Genomic DNA, 22,500 nt, shown 5'->3' on the forward strand with positions numbered 1-22,500 from the left:
TCAATCTAAACTACGCAGAAGTAAATCTTGTTGAACTCACCCGTGGATCCAGGCTCTCTATATTCAGGCTACCAAAAGAAGAGTGGAGTTGACAATTAACAATAGTGTCGTACAAGGAATTGCAAATAAGTATTCTGAATAAACAAACTGATTGCATACCTCACGCGACAGCACGTGTGGAGAGGACACGGACATTTCTGAACCAGTATCATTGGTAGCAGCGATCCTGAACTCCGCATGCTCTGATGTGCCTGTGCTGCTGACATGAGGTACTGACGCTTCACCATTCACTGCATCGCCAAGAGCCGGTGACCGCCCAGGACTATGGGTAACTGCAGTTGACGTCCCACTTACGGGTGGCGCGCCATTTGTTTGCGGGCTCAGAGCACTTGTATGCGGACTCATGGACACATGTGGTCTTGGAGGAAAGCTGAAAGTGCAGGGCTGTGAATTCGGCGCCAAAATCACGCCACTAGGCGGACTGACCATGCGCGACGACGGTGCGTTCGTTGGTGAATGGATCACATGAGTGGTTGTGTATCGCGGGCTTACATGAACATGAGGTGACGAATGATTCATTGCTGCTTGCGGTAACGTTATATTCTGAAGGCGTTCGGATTGGCGGGAAAATGGCGTCTTAAAATGCGAATCTTTGCGCTCACCCCCATTAGCATTGTTGTTAACATCACGTGGTCCGTCAAACGTGACATTAGCTGCACTAGTCGGCGAGGATTCATGGGAAATCGAGTTGTTTGTCTCATCCGTTCTCGTGGATTCTCCATTTGGTGTCAGACTCACAAGCCTTTCAGGGTGATGGTCGACTTTAAAATGCTTAAACGGATTGTTAAGCAGCTCAGGGGGGATATCTGGGTTCTTTTTCCGCCTTCCAGGACCCCTGAACAAAGAAAAAAAAAATAAAAACAACATTGAGTTGCACTCTTACTTTGACCTGAAAAGAAATCTGAGGCGCCTGACATTGTAAAATGCGAATCTTTGCGCTCACCCCCATTAGCATTGTTGTTAACATCACGTGGTCCGTCAAACGCAGACAAGCGGGACACATTGTCCATGAAGAACCTGTATAAGCAGTCAGGTCTCCGGGACTTTTTGTAACTCAATGCATATGGGTTGAGTGTCCAGCTGGTATTACGGAGGTCGTTGGTTGGAATCCTTCCTGGGATACTGATTTTTCAGTTGTCCTTTTGCCCAATGCTTAATAACTAGTTTATTACCGCTCTCATGGGAGCATTACCTTTAAACATCAATGGTTGTGCATGCCGGCGGCTTATTAACCAGTTCCGAGGACTGTATTTTAAGTTACGTCACCAGGAACCCATGACCCGGAGCCTACAGCTCCCATACTGGGCCTATGTAACGGCATTTTTACCGACCGATCTATTTTTAGCTATCTTTTCCGGAAAAAACAAAGGAAGTTCCGGTTCGGTGACCCTATGGCGTCAGCCTAATTTCTTGTAATTGGTTGTAATCGGGCTCCTGTGGGAGTCTCATTCGCGGGAAGCTCAATCTAAAAATAAATCGGTCCGTGAAAACGCCGTTACACGAACACAGTACAGCTGTAGGTTCCGGGTCATGGGTTCCTGACGTCACGCATTGTACCCTGTTAGCAGAGGTCTCTTTTCTTTTGCGTTCGCTGGGCTGACGAGTTCGAGAAAAGACAACTCTGCCATAGGTCGAAATTCACTGTTGTGCATGCGCGGCGGTTACTTAGAGACCGGAGCCTCACGTGATACTTCATGTTGTGTGGGGTCACTTAACAACAGCGGAATTACTGTAAAAGGAGAGCGCGGGTCACAGTCCGCCCCGGCGAACGCAAAGAGAAAGGAGACCTCTGCTAGCAGGGAATCTCGAACCAAGGCTCCTAACTCACAGTTCGGCTCGCGACGGAAAACGAGATTAGAAAAATGTTTATTTCTTTCTTTTAACTTACAGAGCCGGGCTGTACTGAGCAGTACCCTGAAATTGGTCAACAATGACTCACTATCACAGAGATAAATATTTTCATTTACTGATTGAATAAAAAGACAAGGGGCTCAATTGCGCGGCTTTCTACAACTATTTTTGGTCGAAGAAAATTTCTCTCTTGGCTATTTACAATGGAACAATCTTGGCGATATACAATTGACTAAACTTCCACCCACCCCCCGCCCCCCTCCCCCAAAAAAAAAATCACATCAAAATCTGTTCCGATAAAAGTTTGGCTAATCTTTTGTTTTTGGGGGCTCTAAGCAGATAGATCCTTTTCTCCAGGAGTTATTTTCTTTTTAAGAACAATATCAGGCAGAGTTAAGCATAAAGATGTTCCTTTGCTGCTACTTTATTCTTGTTAATAGCGCTTCAATTTCTCCAGGATAAAGTGATTCATTAGTTTCCTTCAAGAACTCAATCTATTTGTTCCAGTCGTATCGCCAATTAATTTCCAACTGATACAACCTGAATTCGACAGTCCATATATATCACATTTGAAGGAGACACGATCCGAGGAATGTGAAAATGTATTTTACAAAAGAGTGTGTAGACGGCAAGTACCCGTTTTATCTGAGTTTATTGACAAATTCGCAGCCAAATTCGCTCGTAAAAACAGGGTGATACGCCGAGCGTACAAATGTGTCAAAAAAAAGAAAAACAAGAAAAACATCACGTGATGCCCAAAGGCGCGAAAATGCTAACAGGGTTCCCCGCCGCAACATCTCGCCCCATGCGAATTGCCATGGGTTTTCTTTACAAAATTACAGTGCTAAGCTCAATATCAATGACATTGTTCACGTTCCTTGTATTTCAACGACAAAGACTGAGATTCTTCAAGCAAGCATAGCTTCTGGATGGTTCGAACCAAAGAACTGGATGCCCCAGTTTTGACCTCAACTGATCTCACAAATCCATCTTTAGAAGGAAACACCGCTTTCACTCATTCGCTACTGGCTCCTTGTTAGGTAATCATAGATAAGTAGAACCAAATCACCGACTTCTGCATTCCGGCTCGGCTTGCGCCACTTTTCTCTCCTGCAAGGACGAGATGTACTTCTTCAACCACGTCTTCCAAAAGTGATAAGCTGTCTCCATTTCTTTCTTGAGAATAAGTCTTCCTTTACAAAGGATCCAGGTGGCAAGTTGTGGACAGCTCTCTGCAACAATAGTTGGTTGGGTGTCAACGGTCCCTGATCATCAGGCTCGTCAGAGGCAGCACAAAGAGGTCGTGTATTAAGAATCGCTTCAACTACAGGGAGGACAGTAGCGAGGACTTCCTCATCCACATAGCTGTTTCCAAGTATTGCTCGCAAGGCTTGCATCAGGTGCGACCGGGGCGTCAACAATGCGTCAACCCACTCATCAAGCCATTATCCCTTTCGATCGCAGCTTCACGAACTTGCTTGAGAATTTCACACTTCCTCGTTTCTCCAAATCCTTGATCTCTTCTGAGACCACTTCTCTCTGGGCTAATTTCACAATGGAAACAGTTGAAAGCTTCAAATATTCTGCTGTGAGGTGTTTGGAGAGTTAAACTCGTCATCTCTCTCGCGATATCTTAGGTTCTCCTTAAACGTTAACAACCAGGCAATCCTCTTCAGAAGAACTGTCCATGATGAGTATCTTGTGAGTATCTCTGATCCAGTCTTGGAATGCTGGACCACTGAACCATCTTCCAGATGTCAAAAACTTATGCACTGTTAAGCCAGGCGAGGCATAATCAGCAGGGATAAGGCAACTTGGACAGTATCTCCATTGACTGGGTTGGGATACAAAATTCCTCAGACTCTGTTGGCTACATAGGTTTCAAACATTCGAGACTCATTCTTTACATAATGCAATGTAACCAAGGAGACTGTCCAGAAAAAGGAGGCAGAGATCTCCAAATTAATCTCGCTTGAGATCAGGCGATGAACCAGTGCTGCGATCGTAGCAGCTTGCAATTCCAATCTTGATACAGAAGCGTACTGTAAGGGAGCACAGCGACCCTTGGCCACGATGAAAGTGGATTAAACAGTTCCGTCACCAGACTCCTTTCTCAAATAGGACACTGTTCCATAACCATATTCTGAGGCATCACTAAAGTGGTGAAGTTCGAAAGATGCATCACGGCAACAACCTCCACTGAAATAGCATCGAGGAATACTTAAATGGTTAAGGAGCAACAGTTCTTCTTTCCACAATGTCCAGTCCTCCAGCAAGCTTTCGGGTAGTGAATCATCCCAGTCATGTTTCAGTTGCCAGGTCTTTTGCCTTAATCTCTAAGCGGGAAGTAGAAAAGGACAAATTAAGCCAAGTGGATCAAATGTAGAGCTCAGCTAAGATAAGCAATCTCGTCTCGTGTGGCTATTAGCTTTGCCATGGGAAAGCGACACCTTCACAGCGAGTATGTCTGTCACGCCAATGCGTGAATTGTTCAGCTGTGCTCCTTGCAAGAGTCCTTTGTTGAGTGATGTGCCTCCCCAAACTGCAGCTGCATCGCATACAACTCTAACTTTGGATTTGTTTGGATTTACTGCACCATAGGGCGGAAGATACCAATTGTGGTCGGAAGTAGAGGCTGTTTCTTTCTCAGACAACTTGACAGCAGATTCTTTCTCAATGTAGTCATTCATCACTGCTTCATACTGACTGCCAAGAGTTGGGCCAAGCAGGAACCGCTTCTTCAACTGCTACAATCTGTTATTTGGCAGTATCGGGTATTCATTCCGCCACAAAAGGCCTACTTCGTATCTTCCACCTTCGACCTTAGTTGCACTGCTCGGAATCTCCAATGCTCTTTTATCTTCGTGAATCCGTGCGACTCACAAGCCCAAAACCTCCCTACCTGCTTGTGCAGATCAACAGCTTACTGACTCTCTTCAAAGGCAAATTCAAAGACCGAGAGGGCGACTGGCTTAGATCTATCTTCTCTCTTATTGATTGGGCTGGCAACGCACCATCCAAATGGCGTCAGTGGTCGCATACGGCTCGTTCTGCGGATCACTGCCCCAGCGATACTCGAAGATGATATGAGCTTGTGGAACGTCTTGATCAATGAGGACAGAGACTTCACTCATATCTACTGGGTGGTTAGGCAGCTCCAAGTCTTTCAAGTGTGGCCATTCATACAAGTCTACTTGATAAAGACAGTAGCGATTGGACACATTCAAATCTTCAATTTCAAGCAAGTCAGGGCCTTCTTCACTTGTTGAGGTGATGTGGAATTTCACCTGCGGTATCTCACAGTCTTGATTCGTTTGAGTATCAGTGTTCAGATGACTCTTTCGGGGACCTATAGTAGCTTCAATTTCGCAGCGATGCGAGAGTTTATCATCGAACTGACAGCAGCTGATGGGTGAGCATTGTCCTGCACAGTGCAATCATTTTTTTGTTTGCACTCCCTTTGTGAATAAGAAGGATAGAGACAACGATAGCAAAGTGCATTAAACTTGAAGAATCGTCGACGCCAATTTACATTCTTAGACAAGAACAAGGCGGAACATTTATGCATTTCGTGTGATCCTTTGCAAACCTTGCAGGTGTCTCTGATAGAAGAGAGTTTTAATTTTGCGGGTTTCGGTTTGCTAACATCAGTTGCTAGGGTGGTTACCCGTGTACTATCTGTAAACCTGGTATGAAATGCAGATTTCTTTGTCAGCTTTAACATTCAATGGGGGTACTGTTGTTTCTCCTGTATACTGGATCATTCTCGGTCAAGGATTCTGTACTTATGATCTCTCAGCCGCTTGAGAGTCCTTGATAGTTTACAATGATTCTTCGCACCCTTCCAGTCGTGTACGCCAGTAAGTAGCTCATTTTCTCACCATCACTCAAGGATATTTTGCTTTCGACTTGATCTCCAAAATTTGATCTGAATCGCAAGTGCTGCGCTGGATCAACATCAAATGGAACTGGTGTGGGCGGTGGTTGGGACATTCGAAGATCAACTCTTTCCCAGAGAGACGCGTGCGCTTCCTTATAAATCTCTGAAGAGTCGTAATCTCTCCTTTGGGAATCATGTTGTTCACAGGTCCTGTAATGTTGTCATTATTGATGTGCGGTGGCGAAGGAGTGGGTAATTCAAATTCAGGAGCATTAGGGTTGAGGTGGTCCTTCAACTGTTTGTCTGCTGATTGGGCTGGTTGATTTGTATGTCCTTAAGCTTTTAATAAACTTGAACTTGCACTTAACAGCTCAATTGTCTGCCCAAGAGGGAGAATCCATTAAACTCAGAGCCTTACCCACCTTCCCTTCCAATAGACCATTTTACAGTTGTAGCTAAGTTACCTGGCCTAAGAATGGAAGCGAGGCTGCCGGTGATCCTGTTTTGATACAAACCTTTGTGCTTTTCTGATGTCATTACATTACATACATTAGGCCATCTTCGCTCCTCCTAATGGGGAGCATAGGGCGTCAACCATGGACCTCCACCTGACTCTATTTTTGGCAGTTGCCTCTTTGCCTCTAACCAAGTGATATTCTTTTTGGCGAGCTCATCTTGCACACTCCGCCTCCAGGATTGCCTTGGGCGGCCTCTTCTTCTGAACCCCTGAGGGTTCCACTCGAGGGCGGAACGGGTGATGTGCTTTTCTAATGTCAATGTAGACTAATTTTAATTACAACAACGCAATTTACATGACGAAAGCAGTGAGGTCTGTATCAATACAAGGTCACAGGCAGCCTAACAGCCACTAGAAGGCCAGGTCACTGAGCAAAAAACTGTAACTGATGGCCTATTTGGCAATGACTTCGTATGTCTGGCTCACCATCCGGGTCGTCTGAGCCTGAATACTGCCTATTATCCTCCTTACCTGCATCTTCATAGACCTTACTTACAGCATTCGCAGCAGCTAATTCTACCATTAATTTCACCCTTTCGGCCTCTTTCCTGGCAACCTCAACATGAACTAGCTGTGCACACCTTGCTTCCAACTCAGCGCGCTTTGCCTTAGCTTCAAGTGCTTTAGCTCTGGAAGAAGTGGTTGACAACTGGGGAGCTTTCGAGCTCTTGGATCTCACGATCTGTCTGGTAGACAACTTATCACTTTCGTCACGTTTTATTCGCGTTGCTACGCCACTAATCCACCCGTTTACACTCAGTCGAAGCGACGTAATTTCATCATACATAGCGCCAAATGCCTGATGGTCTACGTCACGTTCTTCATCACACAACAATTCTTGAATATCTTCATGTAAATTCTCAAAGACATTAAATCATTCATTAAGTGTTAAAGTCTCAGCACTCACGAGTTCCATATTCTTATCAAGATTCATGACTGTTCCGATGTTTGCCATCCGTGTTTGCATTTCCCTGATAAGCTTCTTGCGTGCGGTGATCTTTTGAGTGAGTAGATATGACTTTCCTTTTTGTTTAACCTAGGTTGTCTTTTCTCCTTTTGTCTGTCTTTATAACCTGACGAACCATTTTCGTTTTGATTTTCAGGAACAGCTTTGTCAATTTCCATTGATTCGCTATCTTTCAAAATGTCAGCAACGGTCAGTCACTGCATTTTCGTTCAAAGTAAAACCAAGTCCTTCGTTCGCTTTGGTTGTGTAGCCTGAATCTTGTGAACGCCCTTAAAACACGGTGGAATTGGCTTGTGGTTCATAGGATAACATCTCCGCCAAAATTCCGGTTCGGTTGACCAATTTGTCATCAATGTTACCCGTACCGTCACTTTCAGACATTTCGCTTCCACAAATGCACATCCAACTTCAACAGGCAAAAGGCGAAGAAGCGTCCAATGTTTTCCATATTGCTTACCAAATATCACAATCCAATCACAAACAGACGTACCTGTTTTTACTGTAGAAGGCAAGTCACCGTTTTAAACGAGTTTATTGATAAATTCGCTCGTAAAAACAGGGTGACACGCCAAGCATACAAATGTTTCAAAATAGTGGAAAAACAAGAAAAACATCACGTGATGCCAAAGGCGCGAAAATGCTTACAGGGACCCAGCCTCAACAAAGTGTTTTTCAAGTTCCTTCGCGACTACATAGGTCGAAAGCCGACAATATTTGATGTTCCGTTTTCTTTTTAAGTTCAACCACACAACTTGTTATCGTGGATGTTTTTCTAATATTGGATTGAAGTGTGGCGAAATCTTTAATGTAGAAAAACTTCTAATTTTAAAGCTACAAGATTGCATGCCAATTTCCCTGGCGTGTCATGTTCGTATTGAGTCTGTTCTGAATATTAACCTTTGCACAATACTAAAGGCTAAATAAATCCCAGTTCTCGAGCTGCAAAACTGCCAAAGATAAAAAGTAACCCATTTTTACCGAATCTGTGATCTCAGTTGTTTGGCCAGATTTATGCCACGGGCCGGGTTCCACAAAAGTACAGACTGAAATTGTTGGCTAGATCTTCCACCAAGACAGAATGCTTCCACTCATTCTCTGACCTTAAAGTCCTGAGAATAAAACTATCAAGGGAGAAACAGCAGAAATTCTAAAGACAAGCCTCTTGTGCTCCACAAAATATTTTTGGACCCTTAAATTTGTTAAAACTGACTACCTTCGAAATTATTTTCTACTATTATCGTTTTCTTTTTCACTTGATCTCTTTGGAAATGCCACCCATCGCGTAAACACTGTGTACAGTTTTAACAATTGTCGTATTCACTTTATATTTCAAATAATAACATGACTTTTCACTTTCGACTTGATGGCGTGTTGTATCGTGGAAATGTCGCATGAAAGTGTAAGTAGTTTTTGTGTCGGCGATTTGTGGTTGTTGTAACGAATTCGAAGAACCTTTCCGCGTTTAATTTCAATAAAAAAGCGAATTCGAGAAAGTTTCTCACTTGACTTCAATTTGATTATTTCATCCCCCCCGAAAAAGTTGAAATCCCATGTAAATCAGTGTACCGGCTTTTCTTCGCCCGGTTAGTCTTTTGAGACAAAGATCGCAGCGTTTTTAAAAACCCTTTTAAATTGTTTCTTCATTTTGTGACATGCTAGTAACATATGTGAGAGATGCAATACGGTCTGTTTAGCGCGCATTTTTTTCTTTTTTTTTGTTTTTTGCGCTCGGTTGCAGAAAATGCGCTTGAACACCAACACTCTGCTTGTTTATTGATATTCCGGAATAAGAATACGTCGTGCGATGATTTAAAACGGCATGTCTGGCGTTTTGAAGTAACAAGGATAACAAAGATATGTTTAAAATAGCATTTAAGCAGCTGTTTGGCAATTTTGATGTGAATCTCCGTAACGCACCCTTAATCGAGTGCCACGTTTCACTACTCAGGTTTCTACTTTTCTAAGTCTTTTCTCCGGAAACTGGGGTTTTCCACATTCATATGTAAATTTGTGGTTTATAGAAATCAGTTAAAAAGTTGAATGCTAGTTCCTGTCATGATAATTCGGTCACGGAAACAATTTGGAAAGAACTCGGTCTTTGAATCCAACTCAGAAATCGTGCATATTTGTCTAGTTCACTCTTTCTTCCTAAGAGAACTGTTATGAAAGAATAAGTCCACGATAGAGCATAAGTTAGCATGCAAATAAATTAACTTGCAAAAAATGACCTGTACAGCGAGGCACTAGCGTATACAGTTTCAATACACTAGTAAATACTTCTCAAATAAAGAGAGCGGGGGAACTTCGTACTCTAACCACAACGATCATTTATTCAGACCACGATTTTGTTTACAACTATTTATTCTCACCATTCTGAGAACATACCAGGATCTCTATATCAACGTTCTCGATTTAAACGAAAAACACTTCAAGACTGTCATTTATCAGATAACAATCTAAGTTGAAATTCTCGAGATTTACGCCCCCTTTTTTCCAGAAATAATCCTCGCAAATGGTAACAGAACTAGATCAAAAGAAACTTTACGAAAAACGAAGAAAAGCTGACTTTAAACTAAGATAATAACAAGGGAAAAGGTATTTCTCTGACGTTTTAAAAACCACGGATTAACACTAATTTCAATTTACGTGATTCTATTTTTGGAACGAAGAGAGGAGTTTTTTTGGCCTCAAAGATTTAAACATGATTGCTCTTAGGAATAAGATTTTACCATTTCTTCACCCATAGATGAGTAAAGTCACGAAATTCCATGCAGATGTTGAACACATGTTTTGTGTACTCATCCCAAATTGTGCTTGATAGCTTTATTGTAGACTTTTCGATTCACTACCAACCCCTTGAATCTTCAAGTTGGATTTCAAAGTTCTGATGAAAAGAGCTTCGTGTTCACCGGTATTCGGAGTATCATCTTCGAAAGCAAACTACTGAATTTAAACCTAAACCGCTCAAAAACTAATATTGCGTTGCTTACTGAAGCTCTTCGCATTAAATATAAAAGTTTATAACTTCTTCTTGACCTTTTTGTCCAACCTTATCAAACTACAACAAATTGAGACAATTTCTTGTTCACTTTTTTACACGTTTCCTCGTGCTTTCGACCTAACTTCAAAATCTTTGGTTCGTTTTTTCTTCATTCCAAGTATACGTTTTCCTGATCGGCTTTACGCTAACAAAAAACAACAACAATTATGAAAACCTGGAGAGGGTCTCAACCCGGTCGACATTTGAAGTGACATTTTTCCCTCAAAAATTACATTCTCGGTCTCGCATCGGTTAATGAAACAGAAAATGCTCCATTTCTCTTTCCCAGGCTTATCATTACATCTTTCGACTGGTATTTTATCCAAACACAAGTAAGATACACCAATAAAAAAGGTCAATTTTGATCTTATACAGCCTATCGCAGAGTTTACAAGGTAGCTGAAACAAGAAGCCGGGCATGGAGTTTCCGATACATTTGGATCTAGACGGTTACTGAAAGCAGGCACAATCGTTGGAGTGTATGGCTAAAATCAGTGACATTTTTGTCCAATTTAAACCATGACAAACCGACACTTTTATCGCGTCAGAGTTCAAACTGAAAAAGGACTTGTTGGGAAGAAAAGTATGTATGCGTAATTACAACTCTTCGTTTATTAGCAACCACAAAAGCGGTATTGTGCACAATTTGACAATTCATTCTCTTCACTTTCATTGTTAAAATTCTGACATCTGCTGGTTATCACTTCAAGGGTATCAAAATACGAATTATCAACGAATTAAGAATTTGGTTTACAAAAATAATACCTACTGTTGAATTTCGCGAAGATCGAGTGTTACCGAAACGAAAGATGGGTTTTAATCTTTCAGATAATTCCTTAGGGTATTTAGCATTCAATCAGTTTGTTTAAGAACTCTTTGCCTCACGATAAAAAGCCTGAATAGTATGAATGAATTAACAAAAAATCATTTCACTCGAATTTAATGGGCTTCCTTTCCAAGCTCCACTTCACATCCCATATGTCACACTGCTGGTTGCAAAGAAATGTTTACCAAAACCGGCTTTTTCATAATTGTGTAAAATGAAACTATGCATAATTAAAATGCTCAAAATTCATTCTAATGCTTAGCAAACACATCGTCAAGTCGGGATTTACCGGTAAATGTGCCATTAAAAACAGTAGATAGATTTACATAAAGACATTGTTTTCGCTGCAATTTTCCGAAGGAACTGTAAACAATACTCCGAGTTCCATCGCATCCATACACACTGATAAATATTCTCTTGACATCATTTCTTTTTCCAATTTTTTTCGACTTCAGGAAAAGCCCCGACTAAATCTTGTGATCCTAGTTAAAGTTAAAACTCTTTTGATTTGTGCGAAAGCGTTGTTCCATAAACTGCGCATAAAAAAAAGAAATGATTTTATTAACAATGGATTATTATTGAAAGAACGCAATTAAACATTGTGGGAGTTTTCAAATGAGGCGAACATTTTACTAAAAATGATTAATTACAGCGTGCCCTAGTGACAAGCGTAAGATTTCCGAAGATTGTGCAGCCGAAATTACGCCTCTAGAGCTATCAGAGAACTGTAAAGTCTGTAAATAATTACGCGGCATGTTTGAAAACAATTAAATCTCGGTAAGTTTCTTACCTGAAGAGCAAACAATCTTCGTACAATCTGTTGAAATCTTCCCGCGAGATCAATTTGCAGCGATTTACGACCTGACCTATGGCTCCGACACTTCTCATCATTCTAACTTGTTCTACGTTGCAATTTCGTCCTTGGATATTCATGCGTTTTAGCTTTGTGTAGACTGTATGCATTCCAGAAACGAGATCTTTTAGAAAATATTCGTAAACTTGCGGAAAGCAAAGCAAATCTTCCCCATCCACGTTGAAAGCTGCGATTTCCTCGCCGTTCAAAGTGACCATTTTCAATTTATAGTCCGAGCCGTATGGAAGCGTAGGGGTTTCCACATCTACGGCTTCAAAATGGTTGTGACCCTGGGGTGAATATACTGGCGGTTCCATGATTGAATTTACCGCAGGAGTTGGCTTAATGTGGGCGCGCTTCAGCTCAGCGCTCGCAAATGCAATGACTGATAACAAACTCCAAGATCAACAACGTTGTTCAATTTTTGACATTGTGAGCCCACGTGGGTAAACTTGGACACTTTCTCTGCTCATGCGTGAGGTGTTAGCCACGCCCATGACTCACTTTTTGATTGGTGCAAAATCCCCTAAAACATCAGCAATCAGTCAAAAACTACAAGATTGTGGTCTTTTATTCTGCTGGCAGCCAAGTGCTTTTTCCTTAAATTAACTGAATCAAAGATTGAGCAATTTCAAAGATTTCAGTTTGTCAAAGCATTACTACAATAGTTTTGTTTATTCTCTAACTCTTACGAGAAATCTTACATGTGTTTACCGAGATTTTTGTTAACATTCCGGGACAAAATTGAATGGACTTACGTAATTACACACATCAGGAAAATGAGTCATTTTGTAAATAAGTTAGTCCCGGAAACGCCAAGATGTGTAACAGTCTATTGTTTTCGGGATAATTGAGGTATACTCTCAAGACATTTGAATGAGAAAGACGATGACCGAATTTGAATCCTTTGAATTACTTACTCGCAGGCTACTTATCAAAGGCAAATTCCATATCAAATGTTTCTCTGAGTCTTGCAATGCATTTGAAAGACATTTGATCAATATCAACCATTGATTGTTTAAAAATAGAATGTTTTCGTTACCAAATGATTTGTTAAGTCAATTCTCTGTATTATTTACGAATTCCATTCTCGCTGGGCATGATTTTTATTGATAACAGAATTTATCGATATTAAGCAGAACAATGTCAAAGGGGTGTTTTGTGTTATAATTCTGGAAAGGTGCTCTGTTTATAATCCTAAAGATACCCGACTGTCATTTCATTTGCCAGCGTATATCAAACGACTTTGTTATTTTCTTAGCATAAAAAGCAGAGTGCGGCCAAACATATCATGTCATCCGATATAAACCACATTTTATAATGGGATCCTTTAAGTACCCGAATTTGAATTAAATTAGTCAGGAATATTCTGTGCATTCAAAATGCAATGAAAAAAATACCCATTCGCTTCTCTGCGTTTGTTCATTCATTTTCTAACATGATAAAGTTGTGCTTTTAACAACTTCAGGAGAACCTAACATGCGATGCGACACTGCTGTTAATTGTTTTTTCTTCAAACATTGAGTCCAAGAACCGTGTTGGTCGAAATGTGATATTATTTTAAAATGGTCCTTCACTCAGCGTTGGTGTGATTCATTATTGTTTTCTCATTCTGGGAAATTCAACGTGATAACAAACTGCCGGCTTCTTTGTGATCTTAATTGTAAAGCCTCAACCATAACCACGGTTTGTCGAGTGTAGTAATCGGAGGAAAAATACGTTGTCAAAAACAACTTTAAAGACTTTAAAGAAAGCCACGACCTCAGTTTAAACACACTATTCTAACCGACTGCAAGGCATATTGGAGTAATTACCTTTGATGTCAAGCCAATATCGCTTAATATGCTCTTCTTTCCTTTATGCTAAACCCGCGATAATATTGGTTTACATTTGCAATTGCAATTCTGGGATTTGGGGTTAATTTAGTCTCCGGAAATAAGATAATCTCGATTTATGTAGAGGCGCGTTTTGGAAAAAAACAACAACAAACCGACAACCCCGAAAATATATCTGCATTGAATTCCAGAAGGTTAAAATGGTAGAAACTGAAATTTCTTTTCAAAATACTCAGCTTGTTTTAATTACAAAAGTTAAAACAACGAGTTTCACAAAAATACTCCACTTCATGTTTGGGTTCACAAAAATAAACTAGTATGAACAAAACATTTTACACATCGGAATATTTCAACAGGTTTATTATTTTTTCGTCGCTGAAGCTGATTGCAATTGCAAGACAACATGAACAGGATCCACGAACATTCTGAGAAGTCAGCCATTGTCTTGCAGATGAAGAAATCAGTGATTCACAATATCACCGTGACTCCGGACAACCCGTGACAAAAAGCAGATGACCCAAGTTTGCGAGAAAAGTTCTGTCACGGCGTCATCTGTTAAGAAAGCGCCGAAGAAGGAGAAATTTAAGAGAAGAATATCCTTATTGTTTGGATAAACAGAAGCCTGGTTGTCTCATGATCGCCGGCTGCGGCAAGAAAAACGTCCCTTCCAGAATATACTTTGCAATTTACTCGTGATCATTCCTTCTCGATCACATTAAGCGGTTAACTTGGTATGCTATGAGCAGTTTTTCGCTGAGAAAATGTTCGCCGTTATGTACCCATATTGTCTTCAGAATCTTAAAACGGAAATCACGGCAACGCCAACAAAAACGAGACTTGAAAATACAACTTGATACTTCACAAGTACTTCGCGATTATTCCATGTCTTCCATGTTGATGACGTTGCACAATATGGTACAAGTATCCTATAACTGGATGCGTAAGAACAGGTTTGAAATAAAAGTAGATAATGGACGATTCAATCACTGTTGTATGCTCAAGTTGTGGTCAAAACGTTAAATTTGGTCATTTCAAGTTGTTGTTTTGTGAAGTACGTGGTAGAAATGGACTAAAATGCGTGCCCATGCCGCATGTCCGACAACACCACAAAACAATAATAGAGAGATTTAGGTTTAGGATCACGTAAAAGGGAAAACACGTGACCATGATTTTCCCGCCATTTTTGGCGTTGTTGGTTACGCGTTTCCACGCGAAAGTAGGCATTTTCGCGTTTGCGGTATTGCCGGTTTTCACTATCACACCATCATCAAAACCATTCAACAATAAAGTCAAGAATCAAAGAATTTAAAGACGATGAACATCGAACAGTCTCGCACAGGTTCAGTTCTGTGCAATGATTGTACGGAAGATATTCGAAGAAATGTTTTACTCAACTTTAGTAAGGTTTTGTATGGAGGCGCCATGTTTGTGTCCCTCTCAGGGGGCAATTTTAATATCGTGTCACGCAAAAGCTTAGAAATTCAACCTTGCTTTATCACAAAAAAAGATAAGCCTTCAGCTGTTCTAATAACTAACTAAGCTAAAATCTCAAAAGGATTGATAATTCCTTGTTTTCTAATTTTGATGACGTCACGTGAAAACCAAGAATACGTGGAATTTTCTTCTTGTCTTTGTTCTACGTGTTCGAGTTATTTGTGGAAAACAGAAGCCCAAAAGCACTGTCCGGTAAGTCGAACGAGGAAAAATTTTGTTCATAACTGAATCCTTACCTCAATTTTCTTCATGAACTCACCGTGTTGACTTTCTATTGACTCACAAAACAGCTTTATCGAAACTTGCGAGCTTTGACAGGTAAGGATTTTCATTTTATACAGCGTCTTCTTTTGCAAACAATGTTAAAAAGACTCCGAGTTTTTGTTTTTGTGCTTGTTTTTTGTTACTGGGTTGCCAGTATGACAAACCAGTTGGAAAATGGGTGGCATTTATCGGTGTCGTAGAAAGTGTTTCCTGACAGCCTCCCCCCCCCCCCCCACCCCCCCCCCTGCGCGCATGCTGAGTAGTGTCTTTGTGGGTAGAGTCATCTGCGCGTAAGTGCTCTCGGTCTTTACGCTCCGGTGGGCAAGAACTGCTCACTGTGCCAATGGCTAAACTTGAAGACTTATGGAGATCGGGCGTTCAGCATTGTCGCGCCAAGGCAATGGAACAATTTTCCTCTTAGCATTCGTAAATCTCCATCAATCGCTATTTTTAAAAGACATTTGAAGACTTATCTAAAGAAGCCTATGGTTTTTAAATTTTTTTAAACTTTTATTTCTTGTATAATATATATATAAGCTCTGTAACTATTTATCTCGGTATTTTATTATATCTTTTATCTTTTAAGTTCTATGTTAATCTGATCATTGTAAAGCGTTATGAAAGGGTAGCTGAAAAGCGCTATATAAATTATTATTATTATTATTATTATTATTATTGGTAGGTTTCAGGGAATAGTAGAAATGTGTAGATGGACATAGTAGAATATTTAATTAACCTGCAATGGCGTCCAAAGTTATTGTAACGCGAATGGCGTTTTAGTGCATCTTTAAACAAAATATACCACCTATACTGCTAAGGAAGAGTAAGATTAATTGTACGGTTATAAATTTTCCAAGTATTTTCGCTAAAAAAACGGGCAGTCAAAACTCGTACTCGTTCTCGTCCTCGTCGTAGAATCTAAAGGTCTCTAATAGCCGGAGGAAGCGATGGTGCAAAGTTATAATCTGAGATGGCGTTTTCGTCGGGCGACGATCGACGTTGTCTTAAAATCTTGTTTTGAGGCGTTGCTGTAGATGTAACCGTCGATGTTGCTTAACTACAGGAGGTTCGATTTCTTGCGTTGGCGCTTGGACTTCACACCTGTAAACCAGGCTTAAGATTACGGCTTTTGAGCTGTAGTACGTTTGCGCATGTGCAACCGCATGCCTAATACGAAGGATAATGCAAATGGGGCCCGTATCAGAACCTCTGGACGCGTTGCTAGAGCTTCCTACCATGACTTATGCATCCCGAGACGTCAACAAGTAGAGCAACTGGCCCAAGTCACCGTGCGTGGAAACGAGCCTTCGATCCCCCTTATTTCCTTTTGTAACACTAGACCCATGCTATCCCATTGTTTGTCTCTTCTAATATTCTGCCAATCGATATGGTTTATTTTGAAACAGTATCTACCCTAGCCTTATGCATGATATCTCTAATAATTCTGAACCGAAGAACATTCTAAACTATTCAATCGCTCATCTAACTTTCATAAATTTAATACACGATCTTAGCAAATCGTGACTGAGCTTACAGTTGAAGTCTTTTGCAAACTTTGAAACAAAATTATGGAACTCTCTTCATCCTGACTGGCGCTCGCTTTCAAAAAGGCCATTCAAAAAACGGATTAGGAAATTTCTGCTTACAGTACTCGGAGTTGAGGATGCTTATGTCGATGCCTACTCATTGGTAATACAACCGAATAATCATTACTATCACACCCTATAATTCTGTTTTATTCATTTTTTTTTCATTTACTTATTTTAAAAATATTGTAATAATTATGCAAAGTTTCTTCAGTCTGTCTATTGTGTAATGGCTCAATGTGTATTGTGAGGTTTTATTTTGCCTTAATATTGTTTCTAGTAAGTTAAGTGCCATGTACGCGATTACACTGCACGCCTCGATTAGCTTAGCATTGCTATACGCGTGTAGTGTTCATTGTAAAATTTATCTGTAATTTTTGAAAATAAACTTGAACTTGAACTTGAACATGAACTTGAACTTGTTACTGCTCAAGTAACGATCACAGCTGCAATGATCTAAGATCGGCGTTTTATGTTCGTAAGAAGTTCCATAAATTGCGAAATGTTAGGCGGCTCGTTTTTGAAGAACAAGAATCTTCCTTAATCAGACTGAGCCGCTTGGCCACAAGTAGCCATACCGTAACACGTACGTGGAAATAAGATTGATCGATAAATTTGAAGAAGAGTGTTTAATGGTACATGGTGCCGTAATCTCGCTGTCAAACCAACAATTTTGCTGATCTTAGAAGCAATGTAATCAATTGTTGTTTCCAAGTTAAGTGCTTTGAGGACCCCAAGAAATTTAACATAATCCTTGTGTTCAAGAGCTGTAACAGCGTCATTCATATTGTTATCTTGTATTTTCAAGCATATTTGATAATTAAGTTTATTTTGGATGGGCCTAAAAATAACAAAATGTGATTTCTTTGCATCAATAGTTAGTTTAGAGTGGCATTCAGCCAGCCACATACATTCTTCAATTCATTCTTAACCACGGCTTCTAGAGACTGCAAATTCTTGTCAGCATATAGTAAATTTGTATCAGCAGCAAACAAGTAAAAACTGAGTTTATCAGAACAAGTATAAAGGTCATTTATATAAATTAGAACAGAACTTTGCGGGACTCCGGTGACCGAATTCCTCGTGGAAGACACATGATTATCAATTTGAGTTGTCTGAGCACGGTGAGCCAAGTAAGACGAAAACCAGTTATAGACAATACCCCGAATTCCATAACGATACAGCTTGCTAAGTAAAATAGAATGGTCAGCTGTGTCAAAGGCCTTTTTAAGATCAATAAAAATGCCACATGAGATTAATGAGGACATTTTCATATCCAAGTTCATCTGAATAAAATTTACAATGTCAAGTATTGCATGTTGGGTGGAGGATTTCTCTCGAAAACCATATTGCGCTTCATATAACAGTTCGTTGTTCTCAATAAACGATTTTACATGATTATACAAGAGTTTCTCAAAAATTCGATTGAAAATGGAGAGAAGAGAGTAGTTATTTGGATCGTTTTCATCATCACACTTAATAGGGACCTTGAGATTCTAGGACGAACACGAGAACGAGATTTGACTGCTCGTTTTTATATAGAAGATTCGTAACCCGGACGATTAATCTTTGTTCGCAGTGTAGGTTGCTCGGTTCTTATTGCTGGTAACTTAGCCTTTTTGCTGATCGAAAAATGCCAAAACTGCTACCGTGTTGTTGACTTGTTTTGACACGACGACATTTTTGCAAAACCTCGTATTAAAATGACGACGGTATCACGTTTTTCCCGCGCTCACTGTTGATCTATGAGGAAGACCGCGATCACTTTCGCATTTTTTAATCTTGAAGGATATATCCCTGTTAGGATGGACATAATCATTATGTCCGCAATGGGTAAAAGAATTATACCCTCCGCACATTTGAATGCACGGACAAGGCAAGAATAAAGCCCTTAAAGCCTTATTGGGTGAAAGGAATGAGATTTCATTTTCAATTTCAAGAGCAGTGACAGGTTTAAAGACGTTGAGGAGGTTTATGTTGAAGTCTCCCATGATATAAACAGTTTTAACGGCAGAAAAGTCTGAAAAGAAGTCTTGAATGAGACTTGAAACCCACAGACCTCTGTGATACTGATGCCAATCTAGCTCTACCAATCGAGCTATCAAGCAAACTGGGAACTGGTCATTTTGGTGAGTGAGTTAATGAATGAATGAGTGAGTGAGTAATAGTGAAAGTAATAGCATTCTTCCCTAACGCGCCTTACTCTCCAAAGGAAGTTATTGGTCTAGTTACATTAAAGGTTTGAACATTAACTAATAAAAGTACAAAATAACTTAATTTACCATATCCGTATACAATTAATTAGAAAATTCATAGCGCTTATTACATTTGTGAATTACTGAAGAATCTCTTTTCTTTTTTGAAAGATGAAATGGGCATATTTACCTATTATTTTACATGTAACCTTGTTTTCTGCTGTAAGTAAATACTTCGTCTTCGTCTTCTAGTGTCAGCATTTGAAATATGTGAGTGCAGCTCACGTCTTAAAATTCTCCTTATTTCCTCTTCAATTTTCTTTGCATACTAAACATGTTCGCTCTTCAACTGGGATTAATGCTCCTCTATTTTCATATTTGCCAGTTTGTATTCGTAATGCATGACACCCTAATCTAAGCCTTGTCAGGCCAATTCTGTGTGCTGGCTTTGTAATTTTAAATGTCAGGTAGTTTTCAAATTGATAATTTTTTTAAACTTCCTTTTGTGTAAATTTCTCTCTTGAACTGGTCAATGACCTATTCTGGGTTTCTAGCCAGTTCTGTAAATATTGATTCCTAAGGGTTTTTTTTATAACTAATCGCACTCTAAAATAAGGTGTGTTTTAATAACACACCTAGTGAGTTCTCTAACTCACCAATGTGTGCAGTGGTGAAACACCTTTTCACTGTTTTATTTCACGGTTTAAGCAATCACACCAATGTGTGTAAGGAAAACACACAAGGTCTTAGGTGTGTAATAATAACACGCACCTTTCGAGTGTTAGGTGTGTGATAATTACACACCACTTGCGTGTATTACAACGCATCTTCTAACAATCAGTTTGCCACACACCATAAATTTATGAGATGTGAATGTTCTTTAACTGGAGAAATCTACAAAAGCCTTCATAACACACCTTTAATGGCAACACACCTTTTCTATCTTACCGCATAATTTATTCATCATAACCAATATTTTCACAGGGGTTGACCAGACATATTTTTGGTCTTCTTTAACAACTCAACCTAAATCCCATACTGTAAATCTTTAAACATACACATACAGAAACAGTACATTTTTTTCGTGGAAAAAGATCTGCAATTACTCCTGGCGTAGTCATTTGAACAAAACCAAACCAAAAATCTATCAAACTCAATCGTTCGATTGATGTTCGATTGGGTTCGGTAATCGAACATAATCGAACTGGTACTTTTCCGTGAGTTCGATTAAGTTCGATTACCGAACGCATTCGAACTAAATCGACGCGATCAGTTCGATTTTGTTCGGCAGAAAAACTAAACAGCATACAAAAATTGATATGCTGTCAGGATTTTACTCTTGTAACAGCACTTTAGAGCAAGTCTGAAAGATATTAACCCATTACAATTAACTAAAATATTTACTGTTTAAGTGATTCAAAACTGATAACATGAACATCACAGAAAACGTGCATGCAAACTGTCTTTATAACACTCCGAATAACGCCGACCGGTGCTATTCTCAAGGTCGGGGAGGAGTCAAATCGCCGTCGCTAAAGTTTCGTTTATCACCCCTTCCAGAATGGTTAGTTTCACGCCGAAGGTTCGATTGTGCTCGATTGGCAAAAATGTTGCGTGAGTGCGATTACCCAACCCAATCAAACTCGATTTCCGAACGTGAGATTGACTACGTCGGAAAAAAAAAACAGAAAAATGAATGAAAATTTCAAGTCTTCGATGAGAATGATCAAGGAAAAAAAGACTTCACTCGATCAAGAACACAGTGTTTGGACACCAGAAGTTGGGTACGTTGGAGTGGAACCTCATAAAGTTCTTGAAATAATAATCAGTTTCATTGACACGACAGATAATTGCAGAATTCACGCAAAAGTCGTCCCGCGTCGGCCGTAAGAAAACCCTCGGGAGAAAACCCTGGGGACGCGATTGCGTCGTCACATGACCATTCTCAACCAATTATAAGCGACAATAGTCAGCGTTGCGTTACTTCTGTCCCAAGGTGAGAGGAACGCGCCAGATTGTATATCTTCACGTCGTTTTTTCGATGTTGTTTTCTTCTCCAAGAAAGAGATTCTTCGTGGCATCATTTTAGAAACAAGAATATTATACACGTTGTACAAGTAACTTGCATCATTTTTATTTACTTGCGGGAACTAAAATCCAAACTTCCACCACGTAAACAAACCATACCGGATCAGTCTACATAGTGTTACGGTCGTGATTAATACACAGGCTATAATTTATTGACTTGGTTATGAAGAATGAGGGAGAGAGAGAGAGAGGCTTAGTAACTTTCTTCCTCTGAAAAGGAGAACTTATGAGATAGAGAGAGAGAGAGAGAGAGAGAGAGAGAGAGGGGGGCTAAATGGAGGATTTACGGTACGCAGTACACTTTAGAAACTGACCCTTAAAGGGGCTATGTCATGCAAAATGATGTAATTTCATGACACCAAAAACGCCCAAAAAGTGATATGAAACATTGCAATAACCACTTAAAACTGGTAAACAAAATAAAATAAATTCAGCAAAAGGAAAGAGAAGCATGGGTGGACGCAAATGGACAAGATCGAAACGGATTACACTTGGGTAATCTGGGAAAAAGTCGGCCCGATGTTTTTCAAATTTATGGCAAAGGTCCTTTTTGCTCAGAGTCATGTTGTTTATGATGTAACGATAATTTTATCAGCTTAGCAATTCTACATTACGGAGAAGTCTGTCGCTATCCAAATGCAAGATCATATGGCAGCCAACAGCTTATTTCCTGATCTCCAAAGCGCGTATCGTCCGAATCACAGCCCTGAGACTGCTTTATTGAAAGTCAAAAACGATCTATTGCTGAACATGGACGAGGGTCATGTAACCTTACTTGTCATGTTAGATCTCAATGCTGCGTTTGGTACCGTAGACCACGGCATACTTCTGCACAGGCTGCAGTCTAAGCTTGGCCGGCGGGTAAGACTTTATTATGGTTTAAATCCTATTTGGCGGGAAGGACGCATCAGATCTCTATCAACGGAACACTTTCCGAGTTATGAAACCAAAGCTAAGAGGGTCCCGCAGGGCTCGTGCCTAGGCCCCCTCTTATTCATCATCTACGCGAGTTGGTTGTTTGATATTCTGAAATCCCATCTGTCA

General features: G+C 40.1%; 2 protein-coding genes across 2 annotated transcripts in view; both read right to left on the reverse strand.

The window, feature by feature from the left end:
- Positions 1-12,429, reverse strand: part of LOC138000306 (dachshund homolog 1-like) — a 19,896-nt gene extending 7,467 nt beyond the window's left edge. The window contains exons 1-3 of the mRNA XM_068846622.1: positions 11,932-12,429; positions 160-895; positions 41-68 (exon numbers count right to left, since the gene is read on the reverse strand). Coding sequence (XP_068702723.1) covers positions 41-68; positions 160-895; positions 11,932-12,311 — 1,144 coding nt within the window. The 5' untranslated portion in view covers positions 12,312-12,429. The remainder of the gene's footprint in view (positions 1-40; positions 69-159; positions 896-11,931) is intronic.
- A 9,051-nt stretch (positions 12,430-21,480) lies between these two features.
- The window catches only part of LOC138000301 (coiled-coil domain-containing protein 138-like), a 44,798-nt gene continuing 43,778 nt past the window's right edge, over positions 21,481-22,500 (reverse strand). The window contains exon 18 of the mRNA XM_068846616.1: positions 21,481-22,500. This exon is cut by the window's right edge and continues 1,206 nt beyond it. The gene's annotated coding sequence lies outside the window, so the exon portion shown is untranslated.

The sequence above is a fragment of the Montipora foliosa genome, chromosome 4 (assembly GCF_036669935.1).
Source record: "Montipora foliosa isolate CH-2021 chromosome 4, ASM3666993v2, whole genome shotgun sequence".
NCBI classification, from domain to species: Eukaryota; Metazoa; Cnidaria; class Anthozoa; order Scleractinia; family Acroporidae; genus Montipora; species Montipora foliosa.